The sequence below is a fragment of the Rhinatrema bivittatum genome, chromosome 19 (genome assembly GCF_901001135.1).
Source record: "Rhinatrema bivittatum chromosome 19, aRhiBiv1.1, whole genome shotgun sequence".
In the NCBI taxonomy this organism is placed as follows: domain Eukaryota; kingdom Metazoa; phylum Chordata; class Amphibia; order Gymnophiona; family Rhinatrematidae; genus Rhinatrema; species Rhinatrema bivittatum.
Window position 1 is genome coordinate 28,097,885 of NC_042633.1, and position 16,937 is coordinate 28,114,821.

General features: G+C 47.1%; 1 protein-coding gene across 5 annotated transcripts in view; it reads left to right on the forward strand.

Annotated features, from left to right (window-relative positions):
• The window catches only part of LOC115080181 (zinc finger protein 665-like), a 172,387-nt gene that overhangs the window by 13,070 nt on the left and 142,380 nt on the right, over window positions 1-16,937 (forward strand). The window contains exons 9-11 of one of the 5 annotated variants that reach the window (XM_029584291.1): window positions 820-948; window positions 8,583-8,690; window positions 13,374-14,984. The exons of the other annotated variants lie outside the window; for them this stretch is intronic. Of the exons in view, the coding sequence (XP_029440151.1) occupies window positions 820-948; window positions 8,583-8,690; window positions 13,374-14,677 (1,541 nt within the window). The 3' untranslated portion in view covers window positions 14,678-14,984. Of the gene's footprint in view, window positions 1-819; window positions 949-8,582; window positions 8,691-13,373; window positions 14,985-16,937 lie in introns of those variants that run through there. 5 annotated transcript variants of the gene reach the window in all.

A 16,937-nucleotide genomic window follows, 5' to 3' on the forward strand; every position in this document is an offset into this window, starting at 1 on the left:
TTTATCACCCCTAAAATCCCTTGTGGCAGAAATTCTCAGCATATTTTCTGGAATAGCAGTATGCACACCAGTCATGTTTGTGGCAATTGGGAATAGAATTGCCCATTTTGCTATTAAAATGGTCAGGATACTGTTAGAATGGATTTCTGATGATGATCAGCACAGCAGCACCCCTCTTTCTTAACTATGCACCGGTGGCAGTGCCTGTGAAAACAGCAGAAATCTGACCTTGCTTACACTATTCATATAGGGGTAGATTTTAAAAAGAATTTACTCGAGCAAAACTGGTTTTTGCTCGAGTAAATACACTTTACTCAAGTAAGTGGGCTTTTCAAAATTGCTACAATATATGCCATTGAATTGTCCATAGGATTTACTCAAGTAAGTGCACTTTACTCGAGTAAATAGCTTTTGAAAATTGCTACGATAGTATGTCACATTTACATGCGTAACTCCTTTGAAAATGACCCCCATAGGCTCTGGGATGACCAGACAAATTGACGTCCATGCTGAGTGAGGCAGACAGCAGCAAGTTACCGGGGTAAATTGAGCCAGGAGACTCATTTTGGACTTGCCCAGTAAGCTTTTAATTCTGGTCAACCTATCTTACCCGAGTAAATTTTTAGTCAGGTGGCACTCAATAACGGTGCTATCTAGCTAAACCTTAAACCCTCTCCCCCAAAATTATCCCCTCACCTTCCCTCGTTTTGCCTGGGTAAAAAGCTACTTGGGGTAAAATTTAGCTGGTGAGAGGGGGTAAAGGTTGAATTAAATATTTTTGTCTGGGGACCTCATTGGAAACATCTTTCCTCACAACAGGCTCCCCCAATGTGAAACCTGACATCTTAATCCGATTTAAGGAAGAGAGAATCAAGACGGAGCCCCAGGAATCTGAGGAAGGAGGAAACCTGACGATCACAGGCGCACGGGAGGAGCTGCACGGAGCAGGTGACGGAGCTTGGATTAAAGCTGGTGCTGGCTGAGCCAAACATTGCTTACAGGAAAAGACGCCTCCTCTGGACCAGGCACAGTGAGAATGAGGCGCTAGAATCAAGGCCCCTGAGTTTAACCTTTGCCACCCCCAAACCTCAACCTCATCCATGTCCCTGGCCCACCCTACACACAATTAAAAAATATGCATTTATAATAACAGATTCTACATGAAAAGGACATTCAAAGTTCAGTTTTCTGAAGTAAAAATATCACACCACATATATTATATTTACAGGCACTGCAAAAGAGCAAAACAAGACACCGGCAGCCATAAGGTATCAGGCTTATTGTAACACATGTTGGGTGTGGACTTGGCACTCAGAAAGCCATGTGTTGCGACCCCAGTCGCTTATGCAGCGACCAGGGCTCTTACCTTCCCCGCGGGTCTCCTCCCTGCGCCGCGAGCCGCGCGATTCCGGGCCGGCCTGGCCGCATGGCAGCGGCGTCCTCCTCGTGGGGATGCCGGCAAGCCCGAGGATAGCTCCGCCCCCTGCGGGGGAATGCGCGCGCGCGAGGGCTGTCCTTTTGAGCTCCCAGCACCCGGATGTGCCGATCCGCCCTCCTTCTGACGTCAGCCCCGGAGGGGGATTTAAACCCGCAGCTTTCTTCTTTGCTTTGCCTTGCAACGTGGTCACTCCTTGGAGAGAGTTAGTTGCTGCTATCCTGCGTGTCTTGATCCTGGTTTGTCTCACGTTTCTGCCTGCCTGCTGCCTGTCTTGATCCTGGTTTGTCTCACGATTCTGCCTGCCTGCTGCCTGCCTTGATCCTGGTTTGTTTCACGTCTCTGCCTGTTCACTGCCTGCCTCGACTCTGGCTCGCTTCTTGGAGCCACTACTTGCTGCATACCCAGACTCCGGCACACCTCCTCGTTCCTGTCTTCAGCTACCAGTCCAGACTTCTGTCCGTCCTCGGTTTTCCCTCACGCCAGTGACTCTCCTAAGTCCCAGCGGTCCGGGTCCCTACGGGCTCCTCCTGGGGGGACCTCGGACTTCCAGGGCGAAGCCACCTAAGTCCTAGCGACCCGGGCCCTAACAGCTCCTCTGGTGGGGTCACGGGTTTCCAGGTGAAGATCCATCCCGCACTGTGTGTGTCTGCCTTCCGACCGTCTCATATTGCCGGTCGGCCCAAGGATCCACACCCGGAGCACAACAGTTTGCAAGGCCATGGATCCGGCAGACCTAGCTGGTCTACAGGCCATTCCCGGACTGGCTCAATGTTTGGTTCAACAACAACAGGTACTGGACACCCTGGCGGCCACCGTGGAACGGTTGGCTACCCGTATGGACGTTGAGCCCGCGGCACCGGTTCCGGTAGCCATACCTGCCCCAGTGGTGACGCTTCATACTCCCACGCAGCTTCCAGCTCCCACACGTTTTGCTGGGGACTCTAAGGCTTGTGCGGGCTTCCTGAATCAGTGTTTTGTACGGTTCGCCCTGCTACCCAATCAGTTTCCCTCAGATGGAATCAAGGTGGCTTACATCTTTTCATTACTTGATGGTCGAGCCTTAAACTGGGCATCTCCCATGTGGGATAAGAATGATCCCGCCCTGAGTGATCTGAGTTTGTTCGTGGAGGAATTTCGAGCAGCATTCGATGAACCAGCACGTCAGGCCTCCGCAACTTCTGAACTACTCCAGCTTCGGCAGGGGACACGAACCCTAGCCGACTACGCTCTGGAATTCCGCACCCTTGCCCAAGAAGTGGGTTGGGCCGATAACGCCCTTCGCGGGGTTTTTCTTGAAGGCCTGGCGGCTAGAATAAAGGACGAGCTTGCAGCTCGGGACCTTCCAGAGGACCTGAACTCACTTATTAACGTGGCTGGGCGCATCGACCGACGCCTGCAGCAAAGAGCGAAGGAAGGGCGCTTCCCTCGCCGTCTGGTTCCCGTACCGTCAGCTACCGCTAGATCTTCGAACTCCGGATCTCGGACCACCGGCTCCTCAGCAGAGTCTTCTCAGGAGGAGCCTATGCACCTAGGAAGATCCGCTCTGACCCCCGAGGAGAGGCAACGCCGCCGAGACTTGCGTTTATGTTTATACTGCGGAGGTAAAGGCCATTTCCTGGCCCAATGCAAGGAGCGTCCGGGAAACTCCCGCACCTAGGGGTAAGTGAGGAGGTTCCCCTAGGTTGTCTGAATGCAACTCCTCATTGTACCGTACCCGTAACCCTCAAATATCCGGGGGGTTCTTTCAACACAAAGGCCCTCATAGATTCCGGCGCAGGAGGGAACTTTATCACTCAGGATTTGGTACGACACCTTCAGCTCTCCACGCAGCGTCAGGAACTTCCCTTACGGGTCACCTCCATTCAGAGTACACCGCTCGCCGGCAGTATAACTACTAGTACCAAGCCCATCATCCTTCAGACTGGTCTGCTTCACACAGAGAGGATTTTGTTCCTGGTTTTGGAGAAATCGGTATATCCCGTGGTCCTGGGGTTACCCTGGCTCCAACTACATTCCCCGGAGATTCGATGGGACGATTTCCAGATTGTCCGTTGGGGTGCACACTGCTCCCATTCTTGCATCCAGCCCTGGAGGGGTCCGCAAACGCCTCTGGCGCAGACTGATGTCAGGCTTCAGCTTCCGTTTCCCTACCAGGATTTTGCTGACGTGTTCTCTAAGGAAAAAGCAGAGTTGCTTCCACAGCATCGTCCATTTGATTGCGCGATTGACTTGCTTCCTGGCTCCACTCCCCCCCGTGGGAGAGTATACCCACTTTCTCAGCCTGAAACCCGAGCCATGTCTGAGTACATTTCGGAGAATCTCGCCAAGGGGTTTATTCGCCCCTCTAAGTCGCCCGCAGGAGCGGGTTTCTTTTTTGTGGCTAAGAAAGATGGGTCTTTGCGGCCTTGTATAGACTATCGTGGACTTAATGCCATAACCAAGAAAAATCGCTACCCACTGCCGTTAATCCCGGAGCTGTTGGACAAACTCCAGGGGGCACAAGTATTCACAAAGCTGGACTTGCGAGGGGCCTACAATTTGGTTCGTATCCGTCCCGGGGATGAATGGAAGACCGCTTTCAACACCCGGGATGGACATTACGAATACTTAGTGATGCCATTTGGCCTATGCAATGCTCCTGCAGTGTTCCAGCACTTAATGAATGAGATCCTCCGGGACTTCCTACAATCATGCGTTATAGTATATTTAGATGACGTTCTTATCTACTCCTCGGATCTAGCCTCTCACCGAAGACATGTTCGACAGGTACTCCAGATTCTGCGGGATCATCGGTTATATGCGAAATTAGAAAAATGTCTCTTTGAGCAGAATTCCTTGCCCTTTTTAGGGTATATCGTTTCTGCAACTGGTTTTCGCATGGATCCCAGCAAAGTATCTGCCATCCGAAATTGGCCCCGGCCGGTGGGCCTGAAGGCTTTGCAACGTTTTTTGGGCTTTGCAAATTTCTACCGCCACTTTATTCCACGGTATTCCCAGCTGGTGGCACCTCTCACCACCCTAACCAAGAAGGGTGCGGACACTCGAATCTGGCCTTCCGAGGCTTGCAAAGCTTTTGAGGACTTAAAGGAGGCTTTCCTCCATGACACCTGTTTGCGACATCCGGATCCCACTCAGCCATTCTTCGTGGAGGTAGATGCCTCTAGTGTTGCGGTAGGGGCGGTCCTCTCACAAAAGTCCTCTTCTGGCCATTTGTTCCCTTGCTCCTATTTTTCTAAGAAATTCACTTCCGCCGAAAACAACTATGGGATTGGCGACAAAGAGCTATTGGCAATCAAGTTGGCACTAGAAGAGTGGAGGCAATGGTTGGAGGGGGCGACTCATCCTGTGACGGTCTACACCGATCACAAGAATTTGGAATTCCTGAACCAAGCCCAGCGGCTGAACCCCAGACAAGCACGTTGGTCGCTGTTTTTCAGTCGGTTTGACTTTCTCCTCAAGTATCGACCTGCCGCGAAGAACGTCCGGGCGGACGCCCTCTCGAGGAATGATATTCCGGAGGAGAAGGAGGAGATCCCTCAGTATATTACCGATCCAGCCAAGGTCCAGTTAGCCAATACTATCGTATCCTCTGTTGAACGTGTTGTAGTCTCTCGCAGGGACCGCAAAAGAGTTCTTGCCTGGGCTCATGATTCCCTCTCTGGTGGTCACGCCGGTAGGGAGAGGACCCTCAACCTTCTCAACCGCTATTACTGGTGGCCTAAGGTGCGCCAGGATGTACGCCTGTACGTGGATTCTTGCCCAGTTTGCGCCCGGCAGAAACCTCTGAACGGTCGCCCATGGGGGCTTCTGCAGCCTCTTCCCATTCCCACGGAACCCTGGACCCATATCGCCACTGATTTTGTGGTGGATTTACCCCCTTCCAAGGGCAATACGGTGATATGGGTAACAGTAGACCGCTTCTCCAAAATGGTTCATCTCGTACCATTACCCAAGTTGCCATCAGCACCAGAGTTAGCCCACCTGTTCACACAGCATATCTTCAGGGCTCATGGACTTCCGCAAAGTATCGTGTCTGATCGAGGCCCACAGTTCACGGCTCGATTCTGGCGGGCCATCTGCCGGAAATTTGGGATACAGTTGAACCTATCTACAGCCTTCCACCCACAAAGCAATGGGCAGACCGAACGCATGAATAGGTCCTTGAAGACGTTCCTTCGAAGTTTTGTCTCCGAAAGAGGAGACAATTGGGTGTCCCTCCTTCCCTGGGCCGAGTTTGCCTACAACAACCACACCCACTCGATAACAGGACAATCACCTTTCCAGACCGTTTTCGGTCGCCACCTGAAACCTCCGGTGCCCATTCCTGTTACCGTGCCTTCACCGGCAGCACTAACGGTGGCCCAACACATTCATCATCTATGGAGGTCGGTCCAACGCCGACTCACTTCCTCAGCCGAAAAGATGCAGAAATATGCCAATCGCCACCGTCGACCAGCACCCATATTCTTACCCGGTACTAAGGTATGGCTAAGCACCAGAAACCTCCATTTGCCAGGTCGCTCCAAGAAATTGGCATCAAGATACTGTGGCCCTTTCACTATCGCTGAACGCATAGGGTTGGTCTCTTATAGACTCCGTCTACCCTCCTCTTTACGTGTCCACAACGTGTTCCATGTCTCTCTACTGAAGCCAGTGGTACTCTCCCGTTTCCATCAACCCTCGACTGATGCTGTATCATCCCCCTCTAATGAAGAACCTACCTATCAGGTACGCGAAGTACTAGATGTTCGTTTCCGGGCTCGTCGCTGGGAATACCTGTTGGCATGGGAGGGTTGCGGTCCTGAAGAGGATTCCTGGGAGCCAGCTCGGAATATTCTGGACAAATCGCTGTTAGCCCGCTTCCATCAGGACAATCCCGGTAAGCCGGGTCCCCTGAGGAGGGGCCGTAAGAAAGGGGGTACTGTTGCGACCCCAGTCGCTTACGCAGCGACCAGGGCTCTTACCTTCCCCGTGGGTCTCCTCCCTGCGCCGCGAGCCGCGCGATTCCGGGCCGGCCTGGCCGCATGGCAGCGGCGTCCTCCTCGTGGGGATGCCGGCAAGCCCGAGGATAGCTCCGCCCCCTGCGGGGGAATGCGCGCGCGCGAGGGCTGTCCTTTTGAGCTCCCAGCACCCGGATGTGCCGATCCGCCCTCCTTCTGACGTCAGCCCCGGAGGGGGATTTAAACCCGCAGCTTTCTTCTTTGCTTTGCCTTGCAACGTGGTCACTCCTTGGAGAGAGTTAGTTGCTGCTATCCTGCGTGTCTTGATCCTGGTTTGTCTCACGTTTCTGCCTGCCTGCTGCCTGTCTTGATCCTGGTTTGTCTCACGATTCTGCCTGCCTGCTGCCTGCCTTGATCCTGGTTTGTTTCACGTCTCTGCCTGTTCACTGCCTGCCTCGACTCTGGCTCGCTTCTTGGAGCCACTACTTGCTGCATACCCAGACTCCGGCACACCTCCTCGTTCCTGTCTTCAGCTACCAGTCCAGACTTCTGTCCGTCCTCGGTTTTCCCTCACGCCAGTGACTCTCCTAAGTCCCAGCGGTCCGGGTCCCTACGGGCTCCTCCTGGGGGGACCTCGGACTTCCAGGGCGAAGCCACCTAAGTCCTAGCGACCCGGGCCCTAACAGCTCCTCTGGTGGGGTCACGGGTTTCCAGGTGAAGATCCATCCCGCACTGTGTGTGTCTGCCTTCCGACCGTCCCATATTGCCGGTCGGCCCAAGGATCCACACCCGGAGCACAACACCATGAGCAAACTAAATTACAGTTACAATCTAGTAAACCTCCCAAACCAAAACCCACCTAATCCCCAGTGTTCAAACAGTACCTACCTGTGAAAAGGCAACACTGCAAATATTACACCAGGCCCTAAAACACCAATACACCTCCTATTAAGAAAACAGAAAAAGCTAGTTGGCCGGGGTGTGGGAGGCAAAGGCTCTTTCAGGAGGAAATTGAGTATCAAAGAGACAGTGAGATATCTTCTCTTCTCCTCCTCACTCCAGTCCTTTACTCCTCTTCTTTTCTTAAAACATAAGAAACCCCGTGCTGGGTCAGACCAAAGTCCATCAAGCCCAGCATCCTGTCTCCGTCAGTGGCCAGTCTGGGTCACAGGTACCCGGCAGATCCCAAATAGATGATCCATTTCTTGTATCTCACGCCCAGGGATAAGCAGTGGGTTTCCCAACTCTACCTGGCTAATAACGTTTCCTCCAGGAACTTGTCCCATCATCTTTTGAACCCCGCTGTTAGTTGCCTTGACCACATCCTCTGGCAACAGGTTCCATAGCTTGATTGTGCGCCGAGTGAAAAAATACTTCCTATGATTTGTTTTAAACCTGCCCGTTGCTAATTTCTTTGACTCCTGCAGTCATAGTGTTGGGTGACAGGGTAAATAACCATTCCTCCCCACTCATGATTTCATAAATCTCACTCCTATCCCCTCTATCTTATGTCCAAGCTAAGAAGCCCTCACCTGTTTAGCCTCTCTCCATAAGGGAGCTTTTCTGTCGCCTTCTCTCTACCTTTCCAGTGTCTGCTCTGTTTTTTGAGCTGGGGCGACCAGAACTGCACACAATGCGCTCTCCTTTTTGTCTCTCTTTTCCCATGTCTGTCCCTTCCTTCCCTTTGTCTTCATTCATCGCGTGCTGTCTCCTCTCCTCTATTCATTTAGTCGTCCTTGCTTCCATCCCTCCCTATTTCTGACCTCACTCAGTGCTGCTCCAAGATGCCAAGCTTTCCTCCCTCCCAGCAGCTTGTGGCTTTATTTTCTGTGAGCCGGGCGGTGCTGGCAGGCAGGCTGGAGGAAAGGAGCTCCGAAGTCCCCCACTGCGAGCAGCAGGAGGGAAGGAAGCAGGTAGGAGGGACCACAGTCGTAGGCGCAGGACGGAGGAAGCACACAGAGCATACAGCAGATTCTGCAACTCTTTTCATTACCATAGGTTTGAGAAACCTGTGTGTGTTCTGTTATGGGTTTTTTTTTCATATCCAAAAATAAATTCAATAAATAATAATCCAAACAGGGTTCTTAACCCCTTCCACCAGGATACTGAATTTTCAGAACTGATAGCATCATTTCACTTTTAGCCAAGGATTGCTTTTCTTGAGGCAGTAACCAAAACAATTTCAATTCCCATTTTTCTATCAGGCAAACAAGGTTACAGTCCTGAACCCACAGCCGAGATCCTGAAAGTGGAAGAGCCTCATTTTAGCGTCCGCCTGGAGGGAGGAGAGGAGGATACTGATACCAAGAGCGGTGAGCAAAAACGTCCTTTATAATAAAATACTTGCTGTGTGCTGTGGAGTATTGAAAACTTTTCATATAAGGATAAATTGAATCTTATTCAATAATTTTCTTTCCTTGAATCCTGCTCCACCAGTCCAGACATCTGATGGAGACAGAGGACACAGCTTTTCCTATGATGTCACCATGAGTATTGAGGGATGCAGCTCAGTCAAAGGCAGTATTCTCATGACAAAACGAGAAGTAGAAACAAACTAATCAACAAGAGTTATAGAAAAATGCCCTTTTTAAACTCCAAGTATCTTCTCTGAAAAATTATTTCCCCCCAAAATATCAAGAGGAGAATAACAATTTATAAAACACTAGCAGAATGACAGGTGCCCCCAGGATCTTTTTCCAAAGAAGATTCAAGCTTTTTGTAATGCACCAGGAACATCTTAAAGCAACATAGGCCCTAACTTCTGGAGAGAGTGGAGTAGCAGGATTCAAGGAAAGGAAATTATCAGGTAAGATTAAATTTCTCCTTCCTTATCCTGCTACACCAGTCCAGATGAATGGGAACTACACAAGCCCAATTAAACTGGGAGAGAGGAAGTTAGAGCTGCTTTGAGGACTGCGGCACCAAACATCACGTCGTCCTTGGCATAAACATCCAGTCTGTAATGTCTTGTGAAAGTGTACAAGGAGGACCATGTGGCTGCTTTACAAATTCCCTCCAGGGCCATAACTGAAGATTCTGCCCATGAAGATGCTTGGGCTCTCAATGAATGCGCGTGAAGGGCCCTCAGGTACCTGACGATGTTTCAGCATATAAGCTGAAATGATAACAGGTTAAAGTCCAACCATCAAATATGAATGGCCGATGAGAAGAGGAAGGACATCAAAAGGTCAAAACAATGTCCATAAAGTTCAAGGTTTTATTGTATTTAAAGGCAAGCAAAAAGTTCAAATTGTCCTCATCAAGCCAAATCATTCATGTCAGTGCTTTTACGATCCCCCGACATGGACCGTGTTTCAAAAAGACCACGTCAGGAGGAAGCCCACAGGTGACAGGGTACTCATCTACAATATGAAAGGTGTTGTGGTCTGAACACCGCATCCCCAAAACCAAAAGATGAAAGATACAGACACATTTTTCTCTCCAAAAATGGCTATTGGATAATGGTTTGGTTCAGGAAAGTTTTTATAGTACCTTAATGGGGATTTGCTAAGTCACAGTTTCCAAACAGGCAAGGAAGTGCTGAAAACCAGTAGCTGCTCCTAAACAAAAGACATTTTTTTCCACCAGGCTGGAAAGCAACACCTGGGAGACACAATCCTGCTGCAGTAAAACAATGTTCTACCATCTGCTGGAGACAGAAAATAATGGTTTTGTGTCAAAATCCTGCCTGGTACGCAGCCCCGCCCCCAACCAGCAGAGGTTATCAGGGAGCCTTGCTCACAGCTGCTTTAGCTGCCTTCTTGCTCATCACATTACGTGGCAGTCCCACACCTTTTTAGCCCAGCCTGTCCATGCACTCCTTGTCTCTTTGTCGAGTTACAGCGATCCTGTACATTGGCCGACCTGGCCTTGCCTTCCTGCCTTGCTCTGTGGCCTTCTCAGCTTTCCTGCCTTGCTTAGTGGCCTGTCCAGTTCCTGTCTCCAGCCCAGGCCTAGCCTTTGGTTCCAGCATTGTCTCCAGCCCTGCCTATATCCAGCTTCTCCACTTCCTGTTCTGCCACCATGATGTTCTACAGAAGGAAAGTCCTGCTGGCTCCCAGAACCTGCAGGCTTAACCCAAGGAGGAGAGGGCTGGCTAGCAGAAGACTGTCTCCAGTCCTGCCATGCACTCCTGTGTCACTCCTGTAGGGGTGATCAGTGCCAGACCGTGACAGAATGAAGAGGCCAAACAAACCCCCCCAGGAGTGGGTGCAGGACTCCGTGCCAGCCTTGCTGAGCAAAGACATTTTTTTTTAACCTCTGCTGCTTACTTCTGTAACCTGCGCCAGTGTTGGAACCTACCACCATTTCTTGAATGTACCAAGTATGGTTCTCCTAATCCAGCCCAGTGGAGGTGTGTAGAATGCAAAATTATAAACCTGGTGTATGTAGAGACTTGTTCTTAGTTGTGATATACTCAAATGGAGTCCCAGACTACAAACTGCAGATTCTGAGGCATGAGATTTGCCTCTCAGAATATAACAAACTCAGCTCACCTGAAAACCTCAGCTGATCCAGTCACAATTAAAACCAGCCAAAGTAATTTAAAACCAATATCTGTAAAAGTAAATTCTGCTTCAGAATCCAGCACTTCCTTTATTCTTATGCCCTTATGTCAGATTGCAGGAATTTCAAAGCCAGTTCCTGTGACTTGGACACCAGCCCAGCAGATCTCTGAAAGATTAAAGATTTACAATACATAATTCAAAGTGCAGCCTGTGGCAAAAACTCTAGGAATAGATTACAAGCCATGCCAGTTTGTCTAGACACTACTTCAATTCCTATTGAATCCACCTTAATACAGTCTCAAGTTGACCTAGAGAATATTCCTACAACAGTCAAAGTTTACCTCAGGAATTTTAAAATCACTGCCTGCACAACTGAACATTGCTGAAGAATCCAGGTTTACAATGGCTTCAGAGACCATCTTCCAGTTTGCAGAGCACAGCATGGCTTTTGAGATTAGTAAGTCATCAACTGCTCCTAGCCCAGTTCCTCCGCATCCAGACACTTTCAGTTTAACACTAACCTTGTCCCAACTGGCTGATCTGTACAGAATTAAGAACTGTTCTGATCACAAGAAGAAGAGCCTGTGCCTTTTGAGGTAAAGCAGCTCTGATTAAACCACTTGTTTGTACCCCCAGCCCTGCTGTGAATGCCAGAGCAAAGCTGAAATTAGTGCCAGCTTCCAGGGCAGGTTTTGCATCTCTCCCTTGCACACAGAGAGATCTGCACCTGAGGACATCTTGGTAGGTAAACTTCAGAACCTGCCTCTGCTTGACAAAAAGAAAGGCAACCATGATCCTAAGGGTATGCAAAATATAGAACTAGTTCCACTGAATCCACAAATGTCTTCCATCTGATCTGCTCCAAGAGTGGCTCGGTCCATCCGATCCAATCCAGGAGGAACCAGGTCCAGATGATCTGCTCCAGCAGGGGTCCGGCCCACCTGGTCTGCTCCAAGAGGGGCCCAGTCCACCCGACCTGCTCCAGGAGGAGCCCAGTCCACCAGCTCAGCACCAGAGAGACTCTGCTCCAACATTTCAGCGCCAGAGAGGCTCTGGCCTAGCAATCCAGCACAAGAGGAATTGTGGCCCAGCAATCCAGTGCCAGAGAAACTCTGGCCCAGCTCCTCAGCGCCAGAGAGACTCTAGTCCAGCTCTTCACTCACAAAGAGACTCTGCTCTAGCACTTCAACCAGCACCTCAGCTTCAGAGAGACTCTAGTCTAGCACACCAACCTACTGGAGGAGGGGTCTTAAAAGGAGGAGGTATTGTAATGATCCTGTCTGCTATGCAGCCCCCACCCACCAGCAGAGGTCATCATAGAGCCTTGTTAACAGCCGCTCTAGCCACCTCCTTGTTAATCATATGATAGGGCAATCCCAGACCTATTTAGCCCAGCCTCTCCATGCACTTCTTGCCTCTTCATCGAGTCATTCTGACTCTGTGCATTGGCCCTCCTTGTCTTGCTTTCCTGCCTTGCTCTGTGGCCTTCCAAGCCATCCTGTTTTGTTCTATGGCCTTCTGTTCTACCTTGTAGCCTTCAGGCCTTCTAGGTTCGCCTAGCCCATCCTTGTGCCCTATTTGGGCCTTCTTGTTTGTTTGCTTGTTCTAGTCCTGTCCTGGTCTAATCTTGATCTTGTCCTATCCAGGCCAGTCCTTGTCTCCAGCCCAGGCCTCGTCTTTGTCTTGCCCTGCCCTGTCCTGTCCAACTGTGACTCCAGCCCAGGCCTAGCCTTTGGTTCCAGCCTTGTCTCCTGCCCTGCCTATATCCATAAACTGCTTCCAGCTTGTGTCTCCACTTCCTGTTCTGCCACCATGATGTTCTCAGCCCAAGGGAGAGGGGGCTGGCTAGGCAGAAGACCATCTCCAGTCCTGCCCTGCAATTCTGTGTTGCTCCTGTAGGGGTGATCCATGATCCCAGCCTGCCAGACCGTGACATACTGGATGAGCTGCACCTCTGTAAGTACTCATAGTTATACCAAACAAAAAGCTGTCTGCTGGCAGGGAGGGAACAACCCACTTTTCTGAACTGGTGAAGCAGGATGATAAGAAATGATCAATTTTTATTACTAAATCATTAGAATTCAGATGCTTTCAGTGACAGGTCTTTGGTTCAGGGACCTAGGTCCAGAAAGAATCTTGGGTCTCTAGCAGAGTTTTTTGTTAGTAACTATAATCAGAGTGAAGAGAATCACTGTAGAAACTGTGAGGTAAGGATGAGATGTACAGAACCAGCAGGATAAAAATCAGGCATGATCTGTTTCCCACTTTTTTAAATTGCTGTTGCCCACCTATACCTATCTATAAGAAACACCACATCCTGTTTTGTGTCATATAGAGCCTTAACTAAGCAAATTTGTTTAAATAATTATATATATATATATAGAATTATTTAAACAAATTTATATATATATATATTTTTTTTCCATGTGTATATTCCTTATCTATAGCTCTAAAATTAATTTCCATACTCTCATTTTTATCCAACAGCTGATGGATTGCATTTGAAAAATGATTTGCAACTGCACGTAATCAATCACATGGCAGAGAAGGCTTTTAAATGTTCAGAATGTGATAAAAGCTTCAAGTGTAAATCAGAACTAAGAATACATGAAAGAATCCACACTAGAGAAAAGCCATTTAAATGCTCTGAATGTGCTAAAAGCTTCACATGTAAATCTCTCCTAAGAATACATGAAAGAATTCACACTGGAGAGAAACCATATAAATGTTCTGCATGTGATAAATGTTTCTCTCAGAAAGGTAACCTCCACTTGCATGAAATGACACACATACCACCACCGAGAGAGGAATCATTTAAATGTTCTGAATGTGATAAAAGCTTCAAGTATCAATCTAAGCTAAGAATACACGAAAGAATGCACACTGGAGAAAAACCATTTAAATGTTCTGCATGTGATAAAAGCTTCAAGTGTAAATCTGAGCTACGAATACATGAAAGAATACATACTGGAGAGAAATCATTTAACTGTTCTGCATGTGATAAAAGCTTCACATGTAAATCTAAACTAAGCATACACGAAAGAAACCACACTGGGGAGAAACCATTTAAATGTTCTGAATGTGATAAAAGCTTCAAGTGCAAATCTGTTCTAAGAATACATGAAAAAATCCACACAGGAGAAAAACCATATAAGTGCTCTGCATGTGATAAAAACTTCAAATGTAAATCTGAACTAAGAATCCATGAAAGAATCCACACCGGTGAGAAACCATATAAATGTTCTGCCTGTGATAAAAGCTTCAAGAGTCAGTCAGAGTTAAGAAGACATGAAATGATCCATACTGGGGAGAAACCATTTAATTGTTCTGTATGTGAGAAAAGCTTCAAGTGTAAATCTAAACTAAGAATACATGAAAGAATCCACACAGGTGAGAAGCCATTTAAATGTTCTGCATGTGATAAAAGCTTTAAGTGTAAATCTGTCCTACGAATACATGAAAGAATCCACACTGGAGAAAAACCATATAAATGTTCTGCATGTGATAAAAGCTTCAACTGTAATTCTGACCTAAGAATACATGAAAGAATACACACCGGAGAGAAACCATATAAATGCTCTGCATGTGATAAAAGCTTCAAGAGTAAATCTAAACTAAGATTGCATGAAAGAATCCACACTGGAGAGAAACCGTATGAATGTTCTGCATGTGATAAATGTTTCACTCAGAAAGGTAATCTGCAATTACATGAATTAACGCACCACCAACAAAAGAGAAATCATTTAAATGTTCTGAATGTAATTAAAGCTTCAAGTGTAAATCTGGCCTAAGAATACATGAAAGAATCCACACTGCATCCCATGGTTCAGCAGAAGAGCTCCAATCCTCATAAAAGGCCCTTCTTTCCTCCCCACCTCTGACTTTTGAAGATTGAACTGCACAAAATTACGTCTTCAGCTGCTATGCTCCCAAGATCTGGAATGGGGTTCCTTTACCCACCCACCAGGAAACAAACTAACTTGCTTTCTGGGGGAAAAAAAACCAAGGCTTGGTTCTTCAACCAGATTTTTCCCAGCTGGAGCATTAGGAATAAAAAAAAAATAAATGTAAAAAAAATATTTATTTTCTTCCCACACTTAGTCCATATGCCATACAATGACACCCAGTGTTAACTACAAATAACTTTGTTATACTTGTCTAAATCGTAATTTCTGTAATCAAACCAAACCTGGCAAAAAGTCAAATATCAAATGTTCATAAATAAATAGATCGATAGATCCAGTTCACCATAAAAATCTGACAGACAACATTCCATTTAAATTATGATTCCTAATTTGAGGATGGACAATATGTATACCTACCATTTAAGATCCAGCAAGGAATATTTCAATGAGATTCCTTATCACCATTCTTGTTTTGTTTGACATTAAATTCACTAAGGACTTTAATTCATTGTATTATGAAATTAGCCTTAATCCTAGAGCTTCTACCCCCCAGTTGATGACATCTCATCTACTGTTTGTAGATGACTTGAAACTTTACAACTCCAAGCGATGGTCATTTAGCAGAACAATTCTGAATAGTGAAGACTTTATCAGATGACATCTGGTTTGGACAAGTGTGCAAAGGCAACCTTCCTCAAAGGAAAACTATGCAAAACTGAAAACATCTCCCTGACTGAAGTTTAAAATATAAATGAAGTGGAGCAGGAAGGTGTATACAACTATGAAGGAGTATAGGAAGGTTGAAAAATTTGGCACAATGTACTGAGAGAATTGATCAGCAAAGAGGATACTGAAACTGATATTGAAAAGAGCTTTACCAGCACGGAATAAGATGCATGCTATCGATCAGCTTGCAATCCCTGCACACATAATTTGGAACAGTAGACTGGCTCCATAAAGATCTTGAAAAATGTAATGTGAAAACATGAAAGCTCCTCCACGCCTATCAGGTAATCTGTAAGAAACAGTGCATGGCATGATTTTATATCGTTAGAGATGAGGGCAACATAGGTCTTATAGAAATAGATTAGAAATAGAGCTACCATCATGGGCCGTCAAGCATCCGTAATAGCATCAACGAACCCAAATACCCAAAAGATACTGAAGTATGAAAGCAAACAAGCCACATCAGTCTCAGTCCTCAATCTTGGACAATCGTTCGAGCGAATAAAAGGAATAACTGGCAGAAGCTCAAATAGAGTGGGAAGTACAAAGAATTACTCCAGAAACCCCACGTGGATCAAGATTTGACACAGCAATGGTTGAGAGGTGAACTCAAACCTATAGATAAGAGGTTGATAATTGCTGCACTGGATAGTGGACTCTGACAAGATGGTTCACTGCCAGTATAGAAAAGACAGGTAAAATGCAGGTTCTATAAAACAAAACTTGAATGGTTATACATCTCTTTGCTGGCTGTAGCATGCTAATGTCAGGTCTTTATACAGAAAGGCAGAACATGTTGGCATGGCTTATTTATTAGAAAATATGTAAACTTTATAATAGCAATGTACCAAAAACACCGCCGAGGACAACCCTAACAGAATAGAAGAGAATAAAGAAATTGTGATCACCTGGGATATTCCCATTACAACCAACAAGATTGATGCCAGAAAACCAGATATTGTGGTAAAGCAGGCAAAAATCCTTAGGTACCAAGACCTACGATCAGAGACCAAGAAAATGCGGCAGAAAGATACAGAAATAGTCCCAATTATATGGGGTGCACTGGTATGATTAAGAAGAATTTCCAAGTGCATCACCCTACGAAGGAGGCTCTCTTTGGCACAATGCAAGTACTAGGAAGGTCATTAGCAGTAAAGTTCCCAGCAAACCTTGGCTTATGAATGAGGTTCATTCCTATTGAGGTGTGCACAAAACAAACCTGTTTGGAGACGCTGTCCCCAAGAGAAATCATATGTGATCAATGTTTCACTCCAAAAGTTTACCTGCAATGGCATGACATGACCTACATACCACCCCAGGGAGAAATCATTTAAATGTTCTGAATGTGATAAAAGCTTCAAGTGTAACTCTAAACGTGGGGGTGAATTTTCAAAACGTTATGCATGTAAATACCCTCTAC